Genomic DNA, 27,244 nt, shown 5'->3' on the forward strand with positions numbered 1-27,244 from the left:
ATCATCCCGTTAGAATACAATGCAAAATCAATTTGGTAAGAAGTGGCTTGTAGCTTGGTTAGTGGTGGAAAGTGTACCATTAATAATGAATGTTCATGAGTGCAATGGTAAGAGTAATTTCATGAGGGACGGAATGTTTCATTTCACGTGGCGAAGCCGAGTGGAATGGAACATCCCATCTATCTGTCACCGAATGAAGTTATTCTTTCCATTGCACGAATGTGTGACATTCATTGTTCGTTTTATTACAACGCCTGAATGAATCCTCCTCATCTGATCGGCAACTTTGTTAACTTTGTAAAGTGTATCGGACTTTTTAGAGTTGTGTGAAAGCGCAACTAATGTGTGACGATTAATTCAATGACACGTGATCAACGACCAACTAATCAGACGACTGGGATTTATTCAGGCGTTGTAAAAAACGCGAATGTCATATAGCGAATGCTTATAACTGTTTGAAGGCATGACGTGTCTTTTGCTGTCATGTGAGCACCTATACAATTGTCTTAAAGATGAAAAACCGTCCAGACAAATGTATGAAATGGAGATGAGATGTGATATGGGCAAAAACCAATATCGAACTTACATATCTTCCAGAAACAAATGTCATCCAATAAATATCGTGTTCAGCTTTATTTTGTGTGATGATATTTCAACAAACAAGTGGGTTTAAAAAAAATGTATTAATTCTAAAATCAGAAAGTAGACAACAGAATATATTTACTTGACACTGTCTTTTAATATGTTTGTGAACTATTTTAGTTGCATAATAGTGTTAATTTGGCTTTCTAAATGCAATAGTTTGTGAGGAAAACTTGCAGTGCGTAGATTTCGTTGTTAATGGCATAACAAATCGATTGCATCTGGACAGCACACGCATTTTTGTGCCTAATTTGTGTTTACAAAGAATGGAGCATTTGAAGAAGTAAAAAGGCGGCCTCTAGATTTTTTGAGACAAAAAAAATTGACAGGAAAAATCTCCCCTTCCCGCTTCAATTAACCACGCAGTCTAATCCGACAGTTTTCCACCACCTGTTTAGAATCAGATGAATTTAAAGTCAGAGCTATACCACCGAAATTTCCAAAGCACTCAAGCAACTTTCCACATCAAACCACGCCGTGTACTGTGAACTAAGATCAGGATAATCACACCACCAAAAAAATTCCAAACTGATTAAAGTGAACTTATACCACCATCCTACCGACAAAACTGATAATATATCAAAAAGTCATGACCAATACTACAGCCACATTTTTTTCCAAGTCATGATGTGTGTGCACAATCCACAATATTTTTTTTTTGGTAATATTTTCTTGACACGATTATTAATTGAAAACGGAAAGGGTCACGTCTTGAGTATGGACACGAACACTTTCCAACAAAACAAATATTCTCAGTTTTCAGACGTTGTTACAAAAAGGTAGGCCTATGTGCATTCATAATAATGAGACTGATACACTTCAACTGTACCACAATTGTATAAAAAAAAAAATCATCAATAACGAAAGCTAGTCACATACGGAAACCACTCCCTGAATAATGATGTTTTCACAAAAGTATGATGCTCGAGTGCATGACACCTCATCGATTGAGAGGGAAAACGAAAGTACATGGAAGTATTTTGTGTACAGGAAGTACGATATTAAAATAAAAACACCCATATACTTCCCATTTGACTTTTGGATGTACATGTACTTTTGGATTGTGTAGTTTTTTTTAGTGAATGACACGTATATTCTCAAATAACATTAATTAAAGGACACGCGTGCACTGTGTTTAGGTACGCCAACACTCGCATGCAAATTCACTCAAACTCAAAAAAACGACAATTGTGTTCTCCTTTTTCCACTGCAGAGTGTGGATTTGGAAAACCTGCTAAAATGGTAGATGTTTTTTGTGTAAGTTATGGTATTTCACACAGTTCCATTTACAGAGACTTAGCTAACTTGTTGGAATTCCCCCCCCCCCAAAAAAAAAGGGTTTTGTTAAAGATTTTCAAAAATTTTTTAAAAAAATGGAGCATTTTTTGTTCAGGTGTGTATCATGAATACTTGTCCACAAACTCACAACAATGTGATATAAGTTACTGTGAGACCATCCAAGACTATTGCTTTTGCTTGTTAATTATCTGAAAATATTCTCCTGGTGGAGTAACAAGCCAATACGTTAATTTTTGGTTTGCAAAGGAAATATTGAAAGTATACTTAGGAACTCTATGGCATACTTCCAAGAGCCACTGAAAGATCGCATTGTGCAGGATGCGTGCACTGATTTACGCTAGAGGTGTGCATTTAGGGGTAGTACGGATACCTGTGTAGCCATAAAAGAAGCCCAACCCCAAATTTCAAATCCTGGAAGTTGTCTAAAGGGCTTTATAGCTTTACGGTGCAAACTGCAGCTTTCACGAGCGTCATCTGTCCTGCCTTTAAAAATGCACATAGGTTTTCCATGTAGCCTGGCTTTCATTTTCAAGATTGCCCACAAATGGCGTTCAACATCTTTCTTTTGCATTGCCTTAGAAGTTGCCAAGTAATTTGTAAAATTGGTTACGGGTACCCGATCCCATAATCTGGAACCGTTTCCTGACATCAGCGGCTGGGAACCTGGGTACCCAGTTTTGATGCACACCCCTAGCTCAAGTTTGTGACTGTGACCAATTTTCAATGGAATGTGCACAAAATCCATTGCAACTTTTTGCGTAGAGAGAAACACACCGTAGTTTGGCAGCACAAAAGATACATGTATGGTGCTCTGATACATTGTAAGTTTAACAGAATAGTTTCAGCGATTGTGGAGCATTGTTATGCTTGGAGATCATAATCAATGCAATAAGCAAATTGCTAGGAAGCGTGGCTACAAGAAAACAGACAAATAATAAAAACATTCCAGTGTTTGTGTACAATGTATTCAGATGTCAATCGCTTTTTCCCCTGACTTTAAAAAACCAAAACAAAAAATCTAAATTATAACAAAAATCCCAAATTAAATTTAAAATCGACAAAGTTTGCTGAAGTTAGTTCAACTATTGCAGAGTGCTGACTCATTAAAACAAAATAAATATTCTACATGGCAAGGCAGCCTGAAATTGAATCAAAATAATAATATAAAAAAAGCGAAATGTAATATCAAACTCTGATAATTTAAGAAGCAGACAGCTTCTGAACCGAAGCTGGTCTTTTTTAAAATACCTTGTTAACTTAAAAGAAATCCTCAACCACTTCTTACTCAAAATCTACCACATTTCTTAATGTGAAAAAAGCTCACTGATTTGTGTGCTATGCACTTCCAACGAATAAATACAACTTGCATGCTGTGTTGTTTTTGCTAGATCCAGCCTTTGGGCTCCATGCACCAACAAGAGAGGGCGCTTTTTTACCACTTTGGAAAGCCCCGTGGATGGGACGCAATGCGTATGCGTTCTGGTTTGCGCGCGTATACTGCAAAGTACGCACGACTTACATGTATGTTATGCTGAATGTTTACAAAGCGCGTGTCAAGCGTCGTCGGTAATACATTTGTATTGTATGCATTTGAATTTCTCTCCCGATGGTCTCCCCCAACTCTCCCTTTCTTGACGTTGAGGGGGTACTTGCGCACGGAGCCCATGGTCCTCTTTGCACCTGACTTGCGTATTAGACTTGTTTAAGTCTCACATTAGCCCAAAAGTTTTGAAATAGGATTCCCCCGTAAATTTGGCTAAATCTGGCCCACTGCGTCGGTCTCATACATGAAAATACTTCCAGTGAATAGCCGTTCTGAAGAAGCCAGTTCCGTATCTCGACGAAGTAGTCCAGGTCAAAGGTCATTCTGGGTAAAACTGCTGACACAGTTACGCAACGTTACGCGAACCCCCATTCTGCTCGCAATTAACGCGCGAGCGTCGTGCGACTTCGATGAGCGATCCATTATCCCGAGTGACTTGTGGCTCAAATCATTGTGCGCATGCGCAGTTGAAATACCGCACAGGCTTCTTGTCTGAATAGAATTCTGTGCACTCTGGGACCAGCTTTACAAGGCTTGCATTGTCTTTGTTTCCTTGATAAACTGATTACATTTTGTGGTGATACGCAACTGGAGTTGGCGCTGAATCTCAGTTACAATACCGGTTGTTTGGTGAAACTTAGCACAGGGATGACTGAACACAATTCAACGTCTCTTGGTCTCAAATCACACAAAAAATTGGGGATTACTGTTGCAGAGCTGGGCCCAATTGCACAGCACTGCTTAACAAGTTAAGCAGAAAAGTTGTGCTAACTCTAGCAGAATATCGTGCTCACCTTAAGCACTATTGCATGGCATGGATGTGCTGGTGGTTGCACTCACATGGAGATTTCTATTCTTACATCGTTAATTTAAGCAGCCTTTTCCTCTGAAGTAAGCATTCAGTTCTGCGTGCTTACTGCTTATGGTGACCACAAAACAGATGGAGACTATGTTAGCATAGCTGTGAAATGAGGCCCAACTAAGCAGAAATTCCGACTTCGCAAAATATACCTCAAAACGATGCAGACTGCCAGTCGAGCACGTTGCAACTCAATAAATATTTCGCCCCATGACTGGCACAAAAAAAATTCAAATAAAACTGAAATGGTGTTCATTCTGCTTAAAACAGCATTTAAATTTGCTTCAGGTTCAGACATTCTCCAAAAAAAATTACTTTCTGAAAGTGTGGCCGTGTACGAATTATTTTGTTATGGCTGTGACTTACGCCCACGCCTATGGAAGCGGCTGCAGTCACTTCTCATAGACCCATGTGTTAAATCCAGCCGTAGCCAGATAATTTGGACACGGCCTATTACTCAGCACGAAACATACTTTACTCACGCAGCACCCATCGTGGGTCAAAACACAAAATCTATAAGATTCAAATATTGCGGCAGAAAAACTTGGCATATATGCATGAGCAAGCATGGGCACTAACCATTGCTAGTAAAATTAGCATCGTAATGTGCAACACTGGGGAGAAGCCTCAAAATTAGTTGGAAGATGTCAAGGAGAGACCTTGCCAGTTCACACAGATTTGTCACAGAATTCAGGGGACCACATACAGTTTTCTTTAGGTTTTGGGGGACCTGAAACGTTGTAGGGACACTCGAAAGCCCCACAACTCAGTCCAAATGTTCCCAACAGAAGGCCAATTTTCTGCGTGCGTATGCCCGACATGTGACGTACAAGGTCGTTAAGTTTAAGGGGCACGTGTGGTCTAACGGTGGAGCACAAGATTCTTGATCGAGAGGTTGCGAGTTCAAGCCCCATCATGGCCATGCGTGTTGTACCCTTGAGTAAGGCGCTTTACCTCAATTACTCCTCTCAACCCAAATGTTAAATGGGTACCGGCATTATTCAAAGCTGGGAATTAGGTAACAGACTCGCTGTGGAGGAGGTGTGGCGATCCCCCCACAGCAGCATATGAGTCTGGCCTAATCGCTAAACAAAAGCACAAAAATTTGCTTAGCACAAAAAAAGTCTGGCTTACTATAGCAGGTTACCAGCCAAAACTCCATGTGATTTTTATGCTATAAAGCAAACAACAGCTGAATACCAATCACAAGCAATATACATCAAATGGAAATTTGGCTGGTAACCTGCTTTTATAAGCCAGACTTTTTTTGTGCTAAGCAAATTTTTGTGCTTAGCAGCGCCGTGAAATTGGCCCCAGATGAAGATGGCTTACATGTAAAAGTTCTAAAGCTTCGCATACAAATCAAGGGAAATTCCATTTTGCACGAGGGGTAAATGCTGTAAACCTGTTCACATCCAAAACATCTAACCTAGATAAGATAATAATTTTGAAAATACCTGACCACTCCACAAAATCTCACTCATCTCCACTCATGCTCGAAAAAATACACTATTATTTTTTTTTGTAGAATCTCACCTCAAAATACACTCGTGCTAAAACTCATTTTTGCCTTCCGCAGGCAAACACATTAGAGACCTGATGTACAATACTTATCGTAGAATCTAAGAAATATATAAGATTTGTTGCGACTAAATTTGGGAGAGATGCTCACGATGATTCGTTGGTCGACGAGCCTACTAGCGTCAGAGCTGCTGGGCGATCCTTCGATATCGCTGGAGCCACTCCTCGACCATCTGACCAATCAGGACGGGCCGTCGCTTGTGGTGCACCTGCTGCGCGACGAAGACCCCGCCCGTGGTGTAGCAGCAGTCAAACCACTCGTTCAAGAGTCGCTCCTCAGAGCCCAACTATGCAAAATAATTGAGTAAGAAAAAAAAACACTTGGAAAACCAATGTACACGTTGGGAAAAACAACAATATATAGCAAAATAGACTGATTCCTAGCCACAGTAGTAAGGAAGAGTTGTTATCGAATCATCCCAAGGCATCACAGGCAATGAATTTTCAAAGGCAAAGGCAATCCTTTGTCATTGTTCCTCCCCTGTTTCTTGGGGGACATCTCTATAGTCCGACGAACCATTGGTCCGACGAACCATTGGTCCGACGTCCCATTGGTCCGACGCCCCATTGGTCTGATGAAACATAATACTGTGTAGTTCCACTGGTTCAGGTTGACTGACCTATGGGACTTCGGACCAATGGGACGTCGGACCAATGGGACGTCGGACCAATGGGACGTCGGACCAATGGGACGTCGGACCAATGGGACGTCGGACCAATTGGACGTCGGACCAACGGGACGTCGGACCAACGGGACGTCGGACCAACGGTACGTCGGACCAACGGGACGTCGGACCAATGGTACGTCGGGCCAATGAGACATCTGACCAATGAGACTTTGGACTATGCCTCAATCCTTCAAAATCCTCAAAAATTATAAGTTGAATTCATCCTTAAATCCTCCAAAACACCCGGCGGACTTTGGAGGATTAAGGAAGGTTAGGGTTAAAGGGACATCGTAGGAGTTTTTCACGATCTTCTCAAGACCTCTCACATATTTTGAATATTTTAATTAACAAAACACTGCTATTCTGATATTCGAATGACGATTGAGTATTTGAGTATTCAGTCAAGTCAGCACAGCCCTAGCTTAGAGGCAGCATATAAAACAGGGAAAATTTGAAAGATGTACCTCTAGAGGAGTAATGAAGTGGATGGGCAGCAGCTTGCCCTCAAAGTCCGTCAGTGGCAGGTAGACTGTCTGCGTCTCGTCGTCCGTGTTCAGGTTAGCCCCGGCCCCTTGGTTGTCGTCCGAGTCTGTCTCCATGGGGACCAAGGCAGAGAAGTGGCCCCGGGTGTAGCCTAAGGTGATGGGGCTCTTCCAGCAGAAGCTGGGCTCCCAGAGTAGAGGTAGGTAAACGCCTAGGGATGAAAAAAAAAACAAGCAAAGCTAGGAATTAGGATTTAGAGAAATTTTGCATGGAGAGATTGTGTGTTCTAACATTGCATACTCTTTGTGGACGTGTGAACAAAAGACGTCCACAGGATGCAGGAAGTGTGAATATTTTGTGGACTTGACCACATCCACACAACGTTTCCCCTTTTCTGAAAAACAATTTCAGTGGCATTTTGGGGTTAGGGTTATCTGTTGCAAAATGAGATGTGTGTGTGTGTGTGTAAGTTTGTTTCTGCATTCAATAGGGGACGTTGAATAATAGAGGACAATAGGGTCCCCAATTCCCAAAGGTCCCCAATTTGGATTCATGTACAAAACATATGGGAGGTCTTCCTAGAGAGGTAGAGTACAAATAAAAGAGGGACAATAGGGGTCCCCGATTGCAGGCAAATACACACTTGTACGTGTGGGCGGGCTGTAACAGCATCATGAGGAAGTTTTGTATTGTTAGGGTAATTAGTACCCGAGTTATGGGGACTGTCTGCTGTCCCCATAGCGTCTTCGGTCCCCATAGTACCACAGGGCAACACGTGTGTAGTCCCTACAACTACGGAACAAGCTTATATTTATTGTGCAAAACCATCGTCTGCTATCCACTGACAAGAAACCCTCAGTGAAAACAGAAGACATGTCATGCTTCACTTCATTGCGCTGATATTAAGTCTTTCAATGCTTTACTCGGCTGTGCGTCGCTTATCTAACACTGCGAGTGCAGTACTCATTACATTAATTATACATGCATCTAAAACACTCCTTGCACATGGAATGTGTAACGACATTTCAGCTTAGGCCAAAAAAAAATAATAGTCGGTCTCTGGTCAGACCGAAGTTCCAGAATCTATGCGGCGACGCGAGTTTTTTTTTTGGTGGCTTTTTTGGGTTTTTTTCAAGATTGAATTGTACAGACAAGGTGGGTACTATTTTGCTTTTTTGTGTCCTCATTATACATTGGTGTCCTCCATAATTTGCCTTGGTGCCCTTTATCATTCGCCTTGGTGCAATTTCCCCATTCCTTGGTGCTCCTTGGTACAAAAATTTGAGGAGGTGCGGCAATAGAAGGCGCTGTTGTAGCTTCTGTGTTAATTTGAAGGGAAAAAAAAGGTTGACGCGCATGATTAAAATCAACGCGCACGATGACCCGAGACCGATTTTTTTTTTTTTTTGGCCTTAATAGGAACATTTAGATACAACAAACATTTTTGTCAGATCCGGAAGATTATGTTCTAACGGAAGTTGACTGCATTGGTGCAGCAATACCCATAAATGAACACTAGGAGTGATGGTCACTTGGGCCGAGGGCTAGTACGACAGAAATAGAGACAACGCACTGTACCTTGAAAACGTGCATAGCCGATATTCTCGCCGCGGAAGCTCTTGATGTACTTGACGCCGTAGACGATGATGGGTCGTCGCATGATGTGGGCCAGGGCAAAGATGTGGATCTGCTCCAGGGCGGCTCCCGGCTGGCCGGCCAGGCTCAGCATCAGGGACCAATCCTGCTCCCACTGGTCCTCGTCTAGAGTGAAGTGCATGCTCTCCACCTGCATGGACTCGTACTCCTTCCAGCGCGTGAAGAACCTGGGGCAAGTGAGTTGGAGAAGGGGAGACGCAAGAAAAAAAAAGAACAAAACTTCAGAGATGACCAACAAGTGTGAGTGTGAAGTGAATCTCATACATAGAGCTATATTAAAGGGAAAATACAACATTTGCAAACATCAAAAAATAAAACTACTAAATCATTTTGAAATACCTTGCTGGACTGTTAGTGAATGACAGTGTAAAGCATCCTGTAAAATCATGGCACCTGGTATACTGTCATTTTCAAGAAAAGTGGTATTTTTGTATCAATTTCCAACGCTGGTCGGCTGACCAGCGTTGGAAAAAACTGGCTTTTTTTCAAATACTGGCCCCAATTGACCATCGCACTTGTTTGCAATCGATTACATACCTATGAACGGGCACAAGCCAGCTAGACTGGTTCCCTGACCTTACAATTCCCCAATGTATGTAAACTGCTCTGTTTCTTCTTATATGGAGTCAGGGAAACCAGATTACAGGAAAATGATTGTTTTTCTTGGTTTTTATAGCATTTTCGAACCCAAGACCTCAAAAAAGTCAGTGTAACTATATTTGTTATATATTTCCAACCCCCAACATGCCCAATTCCATCCATTTCTGAAAATTACAGCAAAAGCAAATGATGTATATTCCCTTTAAATTACTAGAGCGCTAACTCATCATTCTTGCGCGCAGAGATGCTTTGAAGCCATCCTGGGTGCAGACATTTTAAATTCATGTGTGTGTTTGTAGAACATAATGAAATTAGATGGACTGAATTTTGAAAGTGTACTCTAAATGCAACGCGCAAGTAGAAGGTACGCAAACAACTTAAGCGTGTCACGACAGTTATTAAAAAGAAGTCGCGGTAATCATCTGCAGCGGAGACGTGCACGCATTGCCCTGTTTGCGTATAGCAAAATAAAACGCTCATATGCTGATCATGTGTGCGTTGTGGTATTGGGCGTATCAGCTTCGATAAGGTACCTGTATAGAACACATATGCAGATATGCAAACAGCCGTACAAAAGCCGTACACAATTTTGAGTTCTCCATAGGTTTGTGCACAAACATGGATGCGCCCAGCAGGCATCACTTTGTACATGAATTAGCGATCTAGTAATTTAATATAGCTCTTTGATCTCATATCATAACACAATTGTTGAGGTAGAATGCCTCTATATAAACAAACACTGCTAAACCGAACATTTAAATGCAAGGCAGTGGCTATGGAACCGGTACTGGTTCCTGATTTCGCAAGGCTACGGAATCGGCAGCAAAAACACAAACACGTCAGACGTCGGGAATTGGTTCTCAGACTGTACTTCCATTGAAAACAAAATCCTCCAAAGCCACAAATTCCCAAGAATGGGGGAGGGGGGGGGGGAATAAGGTGCAGCCAAAATTTCATGTGGAGGAAAAAAATCTCCACAGGAATGATTCCCACCTCATGCCTCCCTCATTCAGACTGTCCCCGAGGGCGTGTCGCAGGGCAGCGTCCGTGTCAAACACGCCCCACGTGGCCTGCAGGACCGAGTCAAGCAGGCAGTCGCCGGCAGTGCGGTTCCAGAGGGCGTAGAGCCGGCTGCCTAGACTGGCCGCGACCTCAACGCTCCAGTTGATGATGGGGGACTCCTGTTCCAATTCTGTTTGTGAAATAAAATTTGAAGGAAGAATGGACCAGTGATGGCAAAAAAGTAATTGGCATTCACAAAATGCTTACAGTCGACCACATTTTTGATTGAACAAGGAGGTATGAACAGACATGAATCTAAGGTTGTTGACTTAAATTCACAGGCTTCTATACAAGTACAAAATGTAATTCACAAATAACATTTTTAAATGTGTAGATTGAAAGTTAATAACCCTCCCTCTCTCAGAGCCAGAACAGAGAAAGATACACTTCCTGTCACAATCTATCAAGTGACAGTTTGTTGTCAGCTTGTAAATTGCGCTCATATTGGTACAATTGACAGGCTGAGGCAATTTTGTCAACTGGGGGTACTGCAGCCTCAACTCCATGGGCGCAAGCGCGTTCCTTCAGTCCTTCACTAACCCATGGCCGTGAGGAATACGTAAACGACGCTGACTGGCTATTCAGGGCGTACTGCGCACGTATTTTGAAGACTGCACGCCCGCGCGTTATCTCCTGCGCGTCACGTCACGTACGAACATTTTTTCAAAACTGCGCGATGCCTGTACAATATGGATTATGGATGCCTCGTTTTTTTTGGCCACACAAAACACCTTTAGGCCTATCTTGTGTTGTAAAGGGACGACAGAGGTATGTACGTTTAATATAAATCCTTGCTAAATAACTCACAACAGCCAATTTTTCCTTTACCTTTTTGTACGTCCCTGTCTAGAAGTTCGTCAAAGAGCTGATTCCTAACGGTAAGCGGGAAGTCTTCAATTTCTGTTCCAGAAATAAATGTTGTGAAAAAAATGTTAAGAAAACAAAGGGATCCACAACATGACTTTTCTGTTAATTCAGGCCACAGTCTCAAAATTCTGAAAAGGCTAAATAGTTCTTGTCTAGACTTGAATGACAGACCTGTCCCATTACTCCGAAGTTACAATATAAGCTAGAACCACATGTTGTAGCAAAGACAAAAATCGATGCAAAAGATTATATCTTTACACAATTTAAAAGGGTAATGCCTTTATAGCACAATCTTACCTCCTGGCAAAATGAATGTTAACAGATCCGTCACAAAGAAGCAAAGGAAATCTCCCTTCCTTTGGCGAAGGGACTTGGCGATTTCCCTTCGTATACCAGTGGCCAGGTCTGGGCAGACCTGCGAAGGGGGTCGTTTCACAACATTGGCCGTGACGTCGGGCGTCAAGAGCACCGCAACCAGGTCCTCCCGTTGGAATCTGATGGCCAGGTGCACCAGGGTGAAACCGACATCAAAGGCACTGGGCCTATTGAGTAAGGTCACTTCATCGCGAGTAAGCTGACGGGTCGGTGACCCGCCTGAGGTAAGGTACAGCTCCACGGCCCGGGCATCCCCCTCGATCACCCCCATGCAGGCATTCAGGAAGAGCCAGTCCGACTTGCGCAGGCGCTTGCGTATCTGCTTGAGGCGGTTGTCGTGCTCCGAGAGGTTGATGGTACCGTGGGTAGGCACTGTCCGCGGGGTCGCCCTGGTGGCAGACGATGGCTGCGACACCTGCTGGAGTTCCACTGTTGCGTCAGGGCTCCTTGGTGGTGACATGGGCGGGGAGCCACGGCAGGATGCCTCCACGTTGCGCAGGTTCTCCTCGATCAGGGAGCTCCCTGCGGCCACACCCGACTCGGGGCTGAGCTTACCCCGCATGCACATGCACAGCGCGCACTTCTTGGCGCGGGGCCAGTTCTCGTAGGTGCAGGCCGGGCAGGCCCACTTCTTGACATTCTGGCCCAGGTTGCGATTGCGGTCGTTGTTGCCGACCTGGCTCGCCTCGGGGGACCTTGGCATCCGGATGGCCCTCGGCACGCCCCTCCCCCGGTACTCCAGGGTCGGGCTGCTGCTCCCCGGGGGTGAGTAGCACAGGGCGCACTTGGTGGCCTGGGGCCAGTTCATGTAAGTGCAGATTCTGCAGGACCACTTTGCGGCAGGGGAGAGCGGTCCCCTGTTATCGCTACCTGGTAGTATCAGAGGTATTGTCCCGGTACCCGTGGCCCTGGGTATCAGTTCTCTCCGGGGAGCCTCCGGTGAGGTGGGGGCACTGATGTACTGGACAGGCTGGCGGGCTTGACACAGGGTGCATTTGATGGCGCTGGGCCAGTTGTTGTACGTACAGTATTCGCAGGTCCATTTCTTATGGTCATCAGTCATGCTGACCCCCTCAACCTACAAATCTGCAAATTTCATATCAAATTATTAAACAATCTTATTGTAAGCTGAAGCATACAACTTTAACATTTAACTTGTCTTATAACTGAGACTGTACAACTTAAACAAATAATTTGCCTAGCTTTCAGATTGTATGTGCAACATTGAAACTTGCTTAACAGAATAAGCCTCATTTCTACTCAGTACCAAAAATGCAAAAATTAAAAATTATGTCAAAAACTACTTCAAGTTCGTACCTAAACGTGGTTCGGTAGCCCGATCCTAGGACAGACACTCATTTTGAGCGCGGTAGGGCCCTGGTTGAAGTTTCCATTAAGAATGTTTTTTACATGTTATTTTCCCGAACATGCTGAAAAAATGTATACATTTTCTTCCTTCATTGTGTTAATTGAACTCCTGCTTTTTATAGATTTTACCTTTCTTCTCAGATTCATGGCTCAGTTTGGAGGATTTGTTTTAATTAATTAATTAATAATTATCCCTAACCCTGCTGAATCCAACAGGATCCAACTATATCATAAACCTGTTGGAGCCTGTTGGATTGAGCAGTAAACGCCTTGTACAAACATACATGTACATATTCAGAGTCGGATTCTGTTGGGTACTGATAAATAACGCCAAGTCAGACTCTGTTGGATCCAGCAGACAACTAAAATTTAGGCTTGGTTGGATTCTGTTGGATTGAGCAGTAAGTAACCGTTGGACTCTGTTGGATTTAGCAGGGTATTGGATGTTGGATTTTGAGTGGAGTGTCATGGCCTAGCGGTTAAGAGCACCGGACTCATCGCCCATTTTTCAGACATCTATTTTCCGTGTAATTTCCAGGTTCGTTTGCACACGTTTGCATGTATATCTAAATTCCAACACGAAATTACACGAAAAGTAGATGTCTTTAAAATTATGTAGCACTTTTTTCTATCCTATAAAGAGGGCGAGTCTAAAGCGTAAATCAACTACAAACAACATTTAAATGTGAAAATAAAAATTTGACAAAGTTCTACATTTTCCAGTACATGTTCCAAGTGTGGCCTTTAATTATTCGAAGTGGCTATCGTTACAGCAGTCGTTGTTTAGCGCCCTCTACGATACTTTTTTGATACGCACGCAGGTATATAATTATTTGTTTCCACACGTTTTAGCGAGCAGTGCGACAGCTCAGTCGATAGAGGGTAGGATTTTGCACCGCGAGGTTGCGGGTTCGAATCTCAGTTTTGCACTCGATTTTTTTTCCTTTTCTAACCTGAGGCTTTGGAGGATTTTTTTTTAAAGGGAAATAAAGTCCGAATTTCATAACGTTCAAATTCACTTTTTTCCTTCTAATTTTATATTTTCTTGTCATGTTTTTATAAAAGTTGCAGTCTACCGTAACGATAGAAAATGGGAAATGCGTTACGGCTGCCGTAACAATAGCCACTGCGTTAATTATTTACGGAGGTAGTCCAGTAAATTGGCCACATTTATGGGGTTATCTCACTCCTCAGACTCGTACTCAGTCTCAGGGAAAAAAACACGCAAATTTTTGTATTAAAAATCCTAATATGCGACTCTGACGTCATTATGAAAAATAAACCGACCGAACCGTAGGTTTATTCCCCAAATGATTGGCATGACTCAGTATTTTTCCGGGTTTTTCCAAGTACGGCCTAGCGCTATGTGTGAGTAACACGGCCTGCGCTAAACTTTGCAAAAACATGACAACCCGTGTAAAACATTCATGACATGATTTATGCTCTCTTGCCCATTATTCGAAATTGCTCAAGAGGCTACATACCTCTTCCTCAACTCTTTCACCGCGTGTCGGCAAACTAAAAAGCGTACAATGATGACTCAAATGAGCTCCTAATCTCATCATAACAAACCCGTTTTCCGTCCACCATCAACAAAGAATCAACCTTGTTAGACTAGTAGACTGCTGCCATCTTTAAAAAAAAATCAGCTGGTTCCCTGCGGTTTACCGCACATACCATAGATTTGTTTTGCATTAGTGCGGTACGGTAGAGGAAACCAGCGATGTATTTTTGGCTACAAATGTGACGTCATAAAAAGCAACACAACATAAACAATAGACCCCCCACCCTGAAAAAAAGGAATGAAGGGTGAACCGCAAGTGGTTGGGATGTTCGTGCCATGCCTTTAAATCGAACCGATTTAGGCTTTGGGTATGTTTATGCCTAAGGCTTCATTTGGATGTGCTTGAGAAATAAAAAGATATTAAAATCATACTATATCTCTGGCTCATCCCCGCCCCCATATTTACGTTTATATGTAGGTCAACACTTGAGGGCGCAAGTCATTATTTTGGAACAAACGAAAAATCGGCGGCAGACAGATCGGGAAAGAAAGTGAAGGAAGCAAAGCTAGCTAAAGATAGATAGCGAGTAAGGATTCACTAGTATAGTAGCACAGACTAACTTATTATCCACGAAGACTCAGTTACAGATTTGGTGTTAAAAAACAGTTAGTTTGCCTTCCAGTGGATGTCAATAAAAAAAGTACCTTGATTTTTTTGATAGATTTGATTAGGCCTATGATTTTTGGGGGGCAATGTTGGGGGGGGGGGGGGGGGGGGGGGATTGGAGGTGGGGGATGGGGAGAGGATTAGAATTAGAAATGACATTATTTTCCCATTGCTCTCATATCCCTTTTTATGTTTTTTGCTCAAGACGGCGGATTTTCCAAGATTGCGAATGGATACTAATTATTATTTCCATTTTCTCAACCCTCTTGCCGATCATCACTTTTGTGCGAGCAGTCTTTGTGTCAAATTTAACCCTCTGTACCAATGGTGTAACAGGGGTCAGGCAGGACTCATTTTCTGGAGTGGGCACTCAATGCATGTCAAGTCAACAAATAACAGCTCATTTTTGCCTTCCCAAAATTCTGAGTGGGGTGCACAAGATAGGTTGGGACAGGTTCTTATTCCTCCATGGGACAGGCAAAGAGGACACATTCCCTCCCTGCCCCCCCCCCCCCCCCCCCCATTACTCCACATGCTGTGTACTTGGCCATCACACCTGTTGAAAGTTGGAGCCCAGTTACTTGTAAAACACCATCTTTTGTTTTTTTTCTTTCCAGCCCAAACTTTCTATAGACAGCATCTGTGTGATTGCACTGGAGCGATGGCCCAGGTGGGGTCGAGCCTGAGGTCTCGTTTTCGTGGCTGTCTCCTCGGAGCCCTGGCCGGTGACTGCCTTGGCTGTCCCTATGAGAGCGGCACTCTGCTGCCCAAGGGGGTCACTCTCATGGAGAATGTCGTGGAGTTCTTCCAGAGTTTTGACAGCAAACGTGGAGGTCTGTTTACGATTATATTTTCTGTTGCTGTGTTTAGCATATGCAGTCCTTCTGATTTGAGACGTGCGATCGCACGCCTAGAAAAATCCAGGCGCGCCTTTTTCCACACGCCTGTGATTCTCAAATAAGAAGGACTGCATATACAGAGCCCCTTGAGTTTGCCTGCATAAAAAAGTTTTGTAAAGGAGTCGTCTTGCATAATAAATTGAAGCCTTGAACGTGGTCTGCACAACAGTAAGCAGTTGCACTGAAATGGCATCATTGAGCCCCCCCCCCCCCTTCACCAAAGCTGAGATTGTTTGATAGCTGTTTAACGGCTCAAAAAACATAAAAATAATTCTATTTTGTTAAAAGTGCTTTTAAACTACAGGTTGTACTCCTACCCATCACTCCTAATAATTCGGGTTTTTTCCCTAATATTTGTGTTTTTTGGTGTGTTTAGCCAGCAAGCTTACTTTCACCGATGACACAGCCATGGCACGGTCAGTTGCTGAGTCTCTCATTCACTGCAAAGGCAAATACAATGCTAGGGATATGGCACGCAGGTTAGTATCGCATTGAAGGAAAGCCATCACCCCACGGGCTCGGTGCACACTTCGCTCGTACCCCCCGCCCTGCAAACAGGACGCTGGGATACTCTGATGAATTCACGCTCTGGTTGGTTGGATTTTGCGTGACCAGTGACCTGCGCGTCATCAAGGTCATGACTCTGCAAGGTTTGAAACGGCCGTTAAGACTGATTCATTACTCTTTTATTCCAGTTTAAAGATGTTTTTTCTCGTTGAAAAAGCGTAATATTGTAGGAAATTCTGTAAAACTTATCTGTGTTGTAAATTTACAATTCCCGTCACTCGCTCAGGCTCCGTTTCGAATCACGAACGGTCGGATTGCATTATGCGACGCTCAAAATTGTGTCCACATGGTCCGCAATGAAACAGAAATCACATCCGGTATGGAATGCGCGCAATTCTATGGGAAGTTTCGGATAGCATTTGCGCACATTGTCTAAATGCGGTCTTGAACAGCTGCAGCCAGATGCTTTATACATAGGTCATAGGCCATTTCCTTCACAAGATTCTGTGAAGCTCATCAGAGTATCCCAGCATCCTGTTTGCAGGGCTGGGGGTACGAGCGAAGGTGCACACGAGCACGCCCGCATTGATGCAAAAACAAGAGAGAGCGAAGGACGACTGAGCTTTATTTTCCTGTTGTAAGCCTAGGCTTTGAAGATGACTTTTATAACATTCCATATTCATAGATTTTCGGAGGAGTATGCCAGAGAGCCGGGGCGCGGCTACGGTGCTAACGTCATAGATATCCTTCCTGCTCTCGGTGACCCGAACACCGAGGACATCTATGCCCCGGCAAAGACGCAATTTGACGGCAGTGGTTCCTACGGTAACGGCGGAGCCATGAGAATAGCGCCGGTCGGTTTGTGCTCAAGCGAGAACTTGGAGAGAGTGATTGAGGTACTGTATGTCTCTGTTTGGGTCTGTCTTTAGTTGCACAATTCAGTGTTGTTATACTAAGTGGGGTGAGATGGCCTAGCGGTTAAGAACACTGGACTCATGCTCTGGTGTTTCAGAGGCAACAGTGGCGTGGGTTCAAGCCCGGGCTCGGACACTTTTGCCCTTAAGCAAGGCACTTAACCATTATTGCTTCGTCTTCGGATGGAACGTAAAGCTGTATGTTGTATAAATGTGTGTTGTATAAATGTGAACCCAGCAAACACTTATCGCTAAGAAAAGGGGTTAGCCCCGGTGTTTCTGGCAGTTATCCTCATACATACACCATGAGGCTGTACGCGATAGCCACACCAGGCGTTTGTACAGAAGATAAAAGATAATACAGGGTGAGTCGGAATGATCTGGACCCAAATTAAAGATAATATTAAAAACATTTAGCAATGATCAAAACAAGTGCAAATGAGATATGTTATAGGCTGGTATTTTGGACATATTTGGTGAAAGTTTCAAGTACAGTGTATATCCAAAATACCATTTTGAAGAAAAGCGCTAGCAAAAAACATGCATGAAAAATACTCTGACCACGGTTCCATGGTTCATTAAATTTATTTAAAATCACGTACCGATGTGAAGCGGTGTAATAAAAATAAAAACCTAGTCATGGTGACTGACTCACTTGACTCACCTTCTTTACTCATCTCCCCTTCCTCTCAGATAGCCCGCGAGAGCTCCAAACTCACCCACGCCAACAAGCTGGGCTACAACGGCGCGGTCCTGCAGGCCTGCGCTGTCCACTCGGCCCTGCACTCCGACCCGGTGACCTTTGACACCACATCATTCCTGGACGGGCTGCTCCGAGTCATGGACAGAGTGGAGGGAACGGACGATCTGTACGCCGGCAAGCTGCGAGAGATGAAGAAAATGCTGGCTTCAGACCCCAGCACTGAGGACGTCGCCAAAAAATTAGGTGGGTGGTGTTTTTTTTTTTTAGATCTGGGAATATCTTAGAGTAAGTTGAAGTTACAGACTACAGAGGAAAAGAGAGAGAAAAACTAAATGCAGACAGGTGGTGGCAACAATGCTTCATTTCAACAAAAGCTTGTACATTTGTAGTCAGGCAGATTGGTGCACAATATGATGGAATTGTTGATCTGATGATGAAAGCATGACATTTGGCACACAGTCAGAGTATATAATGGGAAAGATATTTGGCTTGAGGGCCATCGCAGGTTTGTCCTTTGAAAAAAATATCATTTGATAACATGCAATGGCTGCCATTTGGGAAATTTTGAAAAGTGCTTGTTATTCCATATTTTTTTCAAAGGACAAATCTGCAATGGCCCAAGAGCCAAATATCTTTCCAATGACATACTCCGACTGTGTGCCAAATGTCATGCTTTTGTCATAAAACTCAACAATCTTATCACTAATCTGCTTTACTATTGAACAAATCACAGAGCAGATGGGTTATTAGGGATAGGCCCATATCTTAACCTTGTAAGAAATCGCCCTGGTCAAAACTAGAATGCAATCGACTTAAGAAACTAAAAGAATTCAGCAGTTTTACTAGAATTCATAGAGAACATCAGTTGAATTATAACACTCAACACAAATCAGAGCATCTGTTATTTGATCGACAAACTAAGCACCCATGGAATCGGGGGATTGCGCACGCACTGAACATGTTCAATGTTGCCATGACTTGCAGACCAAGAGCCAATTCACAAATTTGATCAACTTCACATTTTTAGCTTATAGAAACATGTAAGACAGACCTTGTGCATTAAGGTGGAGTTAGAGGGCAATGGTTTTGTACTGCTTCGATAGGCTTCAATAAACCTTTTACGCATTCATTATTGAGGTAATAAATGTGTGCTTGGCCGGTTTTAAACACTATGTTTCAGACCGGTTTGGAGTCTGGATGCTGATATTCGGCTCGGTTCATTATCAGCGTCCAGACTAAAATCCTCAGGAGACTGAGGGATTACAACGGTGAAGAGCAGTTGTGTAGAAGAACTGGAAGCAGTGCTTATTTTGCATCGTTGCTTTTTTAATAGGTAACGAAATAGCCGCACACAGGTCTGTGCCTGCCGCTGTGTACTCTGTCCTGAGGTGCCTCAGACCGGTCCAAGGGATCCCCACCGACAACCGCCTGGAGAGAACCCTGATCTACGCCATCTCGCTGGACGGCGACACGGACACTATCGCTTCCATGGCCGGGGCCATCGCTGGCGCCCTCTATGGCAGGGAGGAGGTACCGGAGGCGTGGCTGGAGGCCTTGGAAGCAACGGCCGATGCCCTAAGACAGGCCGACCAGCTGTTTGACATTATGCAGGGGGAGGGCGGGAGGGGCGATCAGAAGTAGCCTGCATGAGAAGCCTGGACTGTTGTGTGTGGCGTGCCACACGAGGGACAATACGCACCACGCATGGTCACGGGTTTCCGCACGGGTAAAAAAAGTTGTACATTTATGTACTGGTTTCAATGGGACAATTTACACTGTGCAAACATACACACCACAAGCAGGCATGCAACTGGGAAGTCACAAAAAAGAGGAAATTCAAATTTTTCCCAAACTTTGTACAGTGTTTTTTCTATTTTCAGTGGCACACATGGGAAGTAAAAAAAGAGGAAATCATCTGATCCGAGGAAAAGTTGCATGCCTGCACAAGGTAGAGCGATAGACTACTGTGCTTAGAACTTAGACATTTTAAAGGGAATGTACAACATTTGCTTTTGCTGCAATTTTCAGAAATAAATGGATTTGGAGGATAAGTATGTTATAGCAAATAATTGTTAAACTGAGTTGCTTCACGTTTTTTGGTTCGGAGATGCTGGAAAATCCAAGAAAACCAAGCATGATTTTGTTGTCTGGTTCCCTGACCCCACGTTGGATGAAACGGAGCAGTTTATAGACTTTGGGGGATTGTCAGGTCAGAGAATCAGTCTAGAAGGCTTGTACCCCTTCACAGGTGTGTAATCAATTGCAAAGAAGGAGCACTTTTTGGAAAAAAAAGTCAGTTTTCTCCAACGCTGTTCGGCCGACCAGCGTTGGAAAAATACAAGTTTTCTTGAAAATGTCAGAATACCAGGAGCCACAATTTTACAGGATGCTTTAGACTGTCATTCCCTAGCAATCCAGTAAGATATTTCGTGGTAATTTGATCATTTTGTTTTTTGATGTTTGCAAATGTTGTATCTTCCCTTTAAAAATAGCAATACATGTACCACAGCTAAACAACTGTTTCCAGTGCCTAGGGCCAGTCTTTATTTATATCCGAAAAGTGTTTCAGACAAGTTACGGACAGTCATTGTATCGGGTATAAGTTGCAGGATTCCGAACAACTTCCCTCGAAATCTTCCCGCAATGAAGTTATCAGTGTTCGCGAGTCAACCACTTGCTAATGAAAATTTCTATGCAGAGCTTCGTCCGGACAAAGTAAATGATTCTACTGGCAACTTGTCTGGAACTCGTCCCGAATATGAACTGATACAGCCCCTTAGCAGCTCAATGGAATTGACCTAGAGCATTTATAGGAATATTTTCTACTTTTTAATACCAGATGTATGTTTGAACTCTGCTAGTTTCTACCTAGAATGTACTGTTCATAGTAATTTTAGTGTAGAGTGGTTATCAATTGCTGCATTGTTAGTCAACGAGGCTGTAATTTTAGATTATTTTGCTGAATAGGCTGACATCATTTTAATATGCAAATGAGTGTAGTGCAGTCAAATCTCATTAGTACAAACTCTGTTAATACAAAATTCTGGTTATAACAAACATAAAGCCTTAGTCCCGACTGTGCATTTATGTGCACAATGAATGGGACTGATGTTCCTCTTAAATATAAAATTCTGATATAACAAACAATTTGGCTAGGTCCGAATGAGTTTGTATTATTACGAGACTCAACTGTATATTTAATTATTATGTAAAGCGATTCAATCTCAGTTAAATTATGCTGTAATAGATGATCATTATCATATGCAGGTTCCATTTTGCATCAATATCTCATTTTAGATCATTATTTTGAGATCATATTTTTAATTGACAGTACTGATTCCAATTAAGCCTTTTCCAAACAGGTGTTTCTCTCTGAAATAAAAGTGTCATTATTAACAAAATTATTTTTGTCAAAAAAATTATTTATGTCAAAAGGGTTTCATTCGTGTGTTGATTTTCTTTTTCTTTCTTCTTCTTCTTTTTTTGCTGAAATATATAGAATATAGAAATATTCAAAAAAGCTGAATGTCCACTGAACATAAAGAGGGTGCCAACCCATACTCTATCTTTTGTAAAATCAGAAAATATTTTCTCCAACATTACAGAGTAAATAAACAAATTATACAATGCCGGAATAAATCCCCGTCATTTGATTGGTGGGTCCTTGATCACGTGTCATTGAATTATTTGTCCCAAGGCACAGCCCGGCTGCACCGCAAAAAGAAAGTTCCATTCCTCGGTAAATGGAAGTCCATTGCACGGTCACACTTTTGGAGGATCTGACCAATCAGATGACCAGGATTTATTCAGGTGTTGTATAAAACAAATAATGAATGTTTCACATTTGTGCAATGGAAAGAATGTTTTCATTTGGTGACGGATGGAATGTTCCACTCCATACTGCTTCGCCTGGTGGAATGGAACATGAAATTCCATGAAATTACTCTTACCATTGCACTCACAAGCATTCATTATTTGTATGCAAGACTAGGCAAGCCTAGTGAAGCTGTCACAAATGACATAATTTCAGTCGGTGACGGATGGAATGTTCCACTCCACACCGCTTCGAATGGTGGAATGGAACATTCCATCTGTCACCGCATGAAATTACTCTTACCATTGCACTCACAAGCATTCATTATTTGTATGCAAGACTAGGCAAGCCTAGTGAAGATGTCACAAATGACATAATTTCATTCAATGACAGATGGAATGTTCCACTCCACACCGCTTCGCCTGGTGGAATGGAACATTCCATGTGTCACCGCATGAAATTACTCTTACCATTGCACTCACAAGCATTCATTATTTGTATGCAAGACTAGGCAAGCCTAGTGAAGCTGTCAAAAATGACAGTCAGAGTCAGTCAGTGAGATAGGTACAAATTAAAGGGACAGTAGGCGGGCCAGCCAAAAATATAAACTTAAAAATGAATACAACGTTTGCTTTTGCTGTAATTTTCAGAATTGGATGGATTGGGGGTTAGTATTTTATAGTAAATATTGTTACACTCGCCTGTTTGAAGTTGTGTGTCTGTAGATGCTTGAAAAACCAAGAAAAACAATCGTGTTCCTGTAGTCTGGTTCCCTGACCCCACTTAAGATGAAACAGAGCAATTTAAAGACGTCAGGGAATTGTAAGGTCAGGGAACCAGTCTAGCTGGCTTGTACCCGTTCATAGGTGTGTAATCGATTGCACAAAAAAAAGGCGGACTAACTAAATATGGTAAATTGGGGGCAGTATTTGAAACAAAGCCAGTCGGCCGACCGGTTGGTAATTGATACAAAATACCACTTTTCTTGAAAATGACGGCAGACAAGGGGCCATGATTTAACAGGATGCTTTAGACTGTCTTTAACCAACAGTCCAGTAAGGTATTTCATAATAATTTGGAAGTTTTTCTTATGTTGTATATTCCCTTTAAAGACAATGAAATAATTCCAAACTCAGCTTGCTTTCTGATTACAATTAGTGCTGCACACATGCACATTTGTATTTTTTTAATCAAGTGTCGTAGATATTTTTTTTTTTTACAATAAAGGTAAAACTAAAATACACATTTCCAGATATCACAACTTTGAAAGAAAATATATTGAATTTAACACAGCCTTTTGAAATTAAATATCATACAGTATTGGTATATCATTGTTATAAAGGATGCTAAAGACAAAGCTAGACGACTCCCTTTAGACATGCTACGCTAAATAGTTTTTAGTATTGAGCAGTTTAATGCATTTCCATAATGCTTTATTTTAAATCCATGCACGCAGTCTCACATGAAAACAAAAAACAGGCAAAATACAAAGACAGATTTGGTGGGTTTTTTTTTGGGGGGGGGGGGACACCCTTTACTTTAGAAACGTAATCAAGATTGTTATTAAAATATTACTTAGCCCAAACCCAACTTTGGCACTTTGGCATTTTCAAACAAAAATCCAATTTATTTGAGCTGCATGTGATTGACAATTTTCAAGTGTAGTGCTTTTTCCCCCATGTATTCCCTTTCTAGTTGTAATTAAACAACTCGCACTATTATTAAATAAAAAGGTAAAAATTGAAACAAAAGCACACAAATTACATTCCAAGCACATTTTGTTGACCAGATGCGGCAACATTGCAAGTTGGAGAAATGCCAATTGATTTTATGCTTTAAAAAAACGTCTTTTAATATAAAATGCATAGTGCACAGAATTGATTTTGAAATGACTACATCATTGGAAAATTTAGTATTGCTATGAAGAATCGTCTTGCAAAAAGAAGGAAAATCAAGGCTACCGAGTTCAACCAATGGGAGCGGCCTGCTGTAACAGCACCTGGGTGCTAATGAGGGTTAGTGCTAACGAGGATTAGTAAAAACTTATGTATCTGTACTAACTAACGAAGAAAGTGTTGCTGTTTAACATAAAGCATTTGCCATTTATTACGAACTAAAGCCAATGTCTGCACATGCACTGAGTTCCATTGCCGTGTCACTAATTTTAAGCAGAAGTTGCACACAAATGTACCCCACTCCAGAAAAAAAGGTATTGTCGCCCAAAAAATGAAACTTGAGTTAAATACATGGTTGGAAAGCCCACAGCATAAGCTTTCATGATATATATATAGCTCAATATCCCCTCCCGTTCTGGAGATATGACGTATAAATTTGCATATTAATTACTGCCTTGGAGTTCGAATTACACAACTGAGAAAACAGGCTTTGAAATAGCTGGCTCTGTTGTAGATTTGGGCACGATGCACTCAAAATCTACATTTCACATCAACATTTCTGTGAATGAACCCTTAAAGTTTAGGCAATAAAGATGTTATTCATGGACCTAAGCCAAAAATATTGCTGAACAAATTTATGTTCTAAACAATAAAAAAAAACAGCTGAAAAGACTTAACAAGCAAAATGAAATGTATAACTTTATGGCTTGTAACCGGGGCCAAATTTCACGTCTCTGCTTACTGTTAGCGAAAAATCCCTGCTTACTGTCGCAGAAAATTCCAAGCTTACGGTAAGCGTATTGCACGGGTTAGCAAGGAATTTTAACTTATGCGCTTGCATACATCCCGTAGCTAAGGAATCTGTGCTTACATGGTTAGCGCAGCATTTTTCTGCTAGCGCGGTTAGCACAGAATAGTGATCATAAGCGCGGAATTTTGTGGTTAGCAACGCCATGAAATTGGGCCATGTTCTTAAATATATTCTGTGGTTAGCAAGAAATTGGACCCATTCAGGGCACTTCAGAATAAAAAATATGGCCCAGGAAATAAATGAAAATGTTTATAGATCAAACGAAACTTATCTGGAAAAAAAAAAAATTAAAACGTGCACTAATACCCTCACACCCCAAAAGTGGGAAATTTGTTTTCAAGACGTCCTAGTCCGGGCCTAGTACATTCTGTATTTATGATTCATATCTTAGAAATTTTCACTTTTGCGATCACACATTGTGATTAATATGCAGTCCATTCTCACCTAAACCAAATTTAAATTTAAATTTGTCTACTTGCAAATTCATGGAAATCTAATAGTGTATGTTGAAGAAGCGTCATGGTGAATGCCAACACAAAAGCCACTCACAGCCGACACTCAAAATCTCTTCTCTAACAATCTAAAAAAAAAAAGTAAGCGTGGTTTAAATGACGAAGTAGAAAATTCAGTAAAACATATCTTGTTTCTACGGCATGAAGTGACTGAGAATATTTCTATTCCCCATGAATGGGATGCAACATTATTCCCAACAAATACTGGTACCCCTTTATACTCCTGGGTGGAACGAGGCAAGTGGAGGTGAACACTGGTAAAGTGGCTTGCCCAAGGACACAGCATTTGAAGTACTTTTGGAGTAGCACATATTGTCTGTTATTCAAGGTACTGCTGATTAAATTATTTCAAAATGTGGGTCATGCTTGTACATGTACATCTATGATTCATGTTTGCAGAGAGGTGAAAGAGAAACAGTATCAGCAAAATAATATAGCAACTAGTGACATCATTTCTAGATGCTGCATTTTCTCTGAGAGTTGTGTATACATGCAACAATCACATCATCAAATGAAATCGAGCTACATGTACGTCTAACCATTGTAATCTGCAACTTAAGTTAACCACACTTCCGCCAAAAGAAAAAGCAAGATTGTACTTCATGTACTTCATCGCTTCAACAGCATCTTTCTAAATGTACCTGCGAATCACCTTACTCTTTTTCTCCAAAAAAAGAAGCATTTCAAGGCAAAACTATTACAAAAATTAATCCTAGTTTAGTTATTAATCCAGCACAATTAAAAAAATACTGTTTACTTAATGACAAAGAAAAAAAACACTGGCCTTATTGCATTTTCATTCAATCAGCCAGTTTCGGTATTCCAAAATAGTCTGGTGCACAGCAAGATTCAACGATTTTTTTTCGGGTTAACTGTGGCAGATAAGTGCACACAAGGCTATAGGGGCCGTGGTAACCAAATCTGCATTATGTGTCATTTTTCGTGCAATCAAAAAGAGATGGAACTTTCGTTCACACAAAAGTTTTTACACACAAGACACCTAAAAACACTTCGCTGTCCAAAATCTTTTTTGCAATATACTTCAGAACGCGATGATCTGTTCAATTTTGCTGGTACCCCTCTATGCTTTTGCGCGCACGCGATGACATTTTTACGCCAAAAGAAAAATCAGCAAATCTGGATTTGCACATGTGCGGTTGGAATATCGAACTTGCCTATTGGTACATCCCAAGCAGGAATTCTCTGGTCATTTAAAGAAGTTCAGATTTTGTTTTTTTCAAACAAATCAGAGGCCATAATAGTATACGTGTATGTGAGTATATAAAGACCACGCTACATTGTACTTGGTGACGACATTCACGTCAGCTTCCGACAGGCACAATAGCCGCCCAAGTCTCCACATGTTCTGTCCACATAGACAGTGTAGCTTCAACCTTTTTAAACTCATCCACTCATACCTGAAGCTTAAAACTATTTTTACTATTAAACTAGCAGTTTGCTTTTTTCCAGTGGAAATTTGTGTGAAAACAAAATTGCACATACTGTCTACCTTTCTGTAAAATATCTAATCTAAATCTTTGCTAAATTCAGACAAACGTGTATTTTTGGGGGGGGGGGGGTAGTCGATCAATGTTATCGCACCAGATTTTAAATTTTACAACTTAGGCAGCATTTAGTCATTTTTACAACAATTGCTGGTTTTTTTTAGTCTTTGTACCACCCCAAACCGCCATGCCCGTTACTACTAATACGGTTGAATGCATACAAATGCAAATGGGTTAAAATTAATTTTAAAAAGTTGCACAATTATTAACGGATCAGAAAAATATCCACCCAAACCAATCCTCAAAGCATGTTCTACGTTTGCCATGGTATTTACATGTACACGTAGTTTGCTATCTGTAGATGGACGCTTACACACACCAACTTTGCAACTTAACTGTTTGTGATTTTTTGGGGGGAGCCGGGGGATTCTGTGTTTTTACTCCAAACAGCCACACGACTTGTTGGTAAAAACAAAATGTGCCAGGTAGTAACAAAACAATCATTATGAC

The 27,244-nt window shown here is 41.8% G+C and overlaps 2 protein-coding genes across 2 annotated transcripts; one reads left to right on the top strand and one right to left on the bottom strand.

The window, feature by feature from the left end:
* Positions 1-5,585: 5,585 nt before the first annotated feature.
* On the bottom strand, positions 5,586-14,649 carry LOC119720537 (ubiquitin thioesterase ZRANB1-like). The gene is made up of 7 exons (XM_038190238.1): positions 14,488-14,649; positions 11,558-12,721; positions 11,222-11,293; positions 10,325-10,523; positions 8,654-8,898; positions 7,057-7,286; positions 5,586-6,211 (listed from the first exon to the last, which is right to left on the bottom strand). Exons 2-7 carry the CDS (start codon positions 12,696-12,698, stop codon positions 6,047-6,049), a joined length of 2,052 nt encoding a protein of 683 aa, XP_038046166.1. The 5' UTR covers positions 12,699-12,721; positions 14,488-14,649; the 3' UTR covers positions 5,586-6,046.
* Positions 14,368-20,372, top strand: LOC119720985 (ADP-ribose glycohydrolase ARH3-like). Its single transcript, XM_038190850.1, has 6 exons — positions 14,368-14,371; positions 15,792-16,007; positions 16,450-16,552; positions 17,266-17,476; positions 18,188-18,440; positions 19,531-20,372. The coding sequence occupies exons 1-6, from the start codon at positions 14,368-14,370 to the stop codon at positions 19,836-19,838; spliced, it is 1,095 nt and encodes a 364-aa protein (XP_038046778.1). The 3' UTR covers positions 19,839-20,372.
* The last annotated feature ends 6,872 nt before the right edge of the window (positions 20,373-27,244 follow it).

The sequence above is a fragment of the Patiria miniata genome, unplaced genomic scaffold (genome assembly GCF_015706575.1).
Source record: "Patiria miniata isolate m_02_andy unplaced genomic scaffold, ASM1570657v1 HiC_scaffold_9, whole genome shotgun sequence".
Classification (NCBI taxonomy): Eukaryota; Metazoa; Echinodermata; class Asteroidea; order Valvatida; family Asterinidae; genus Patiria; species Patiria miniata.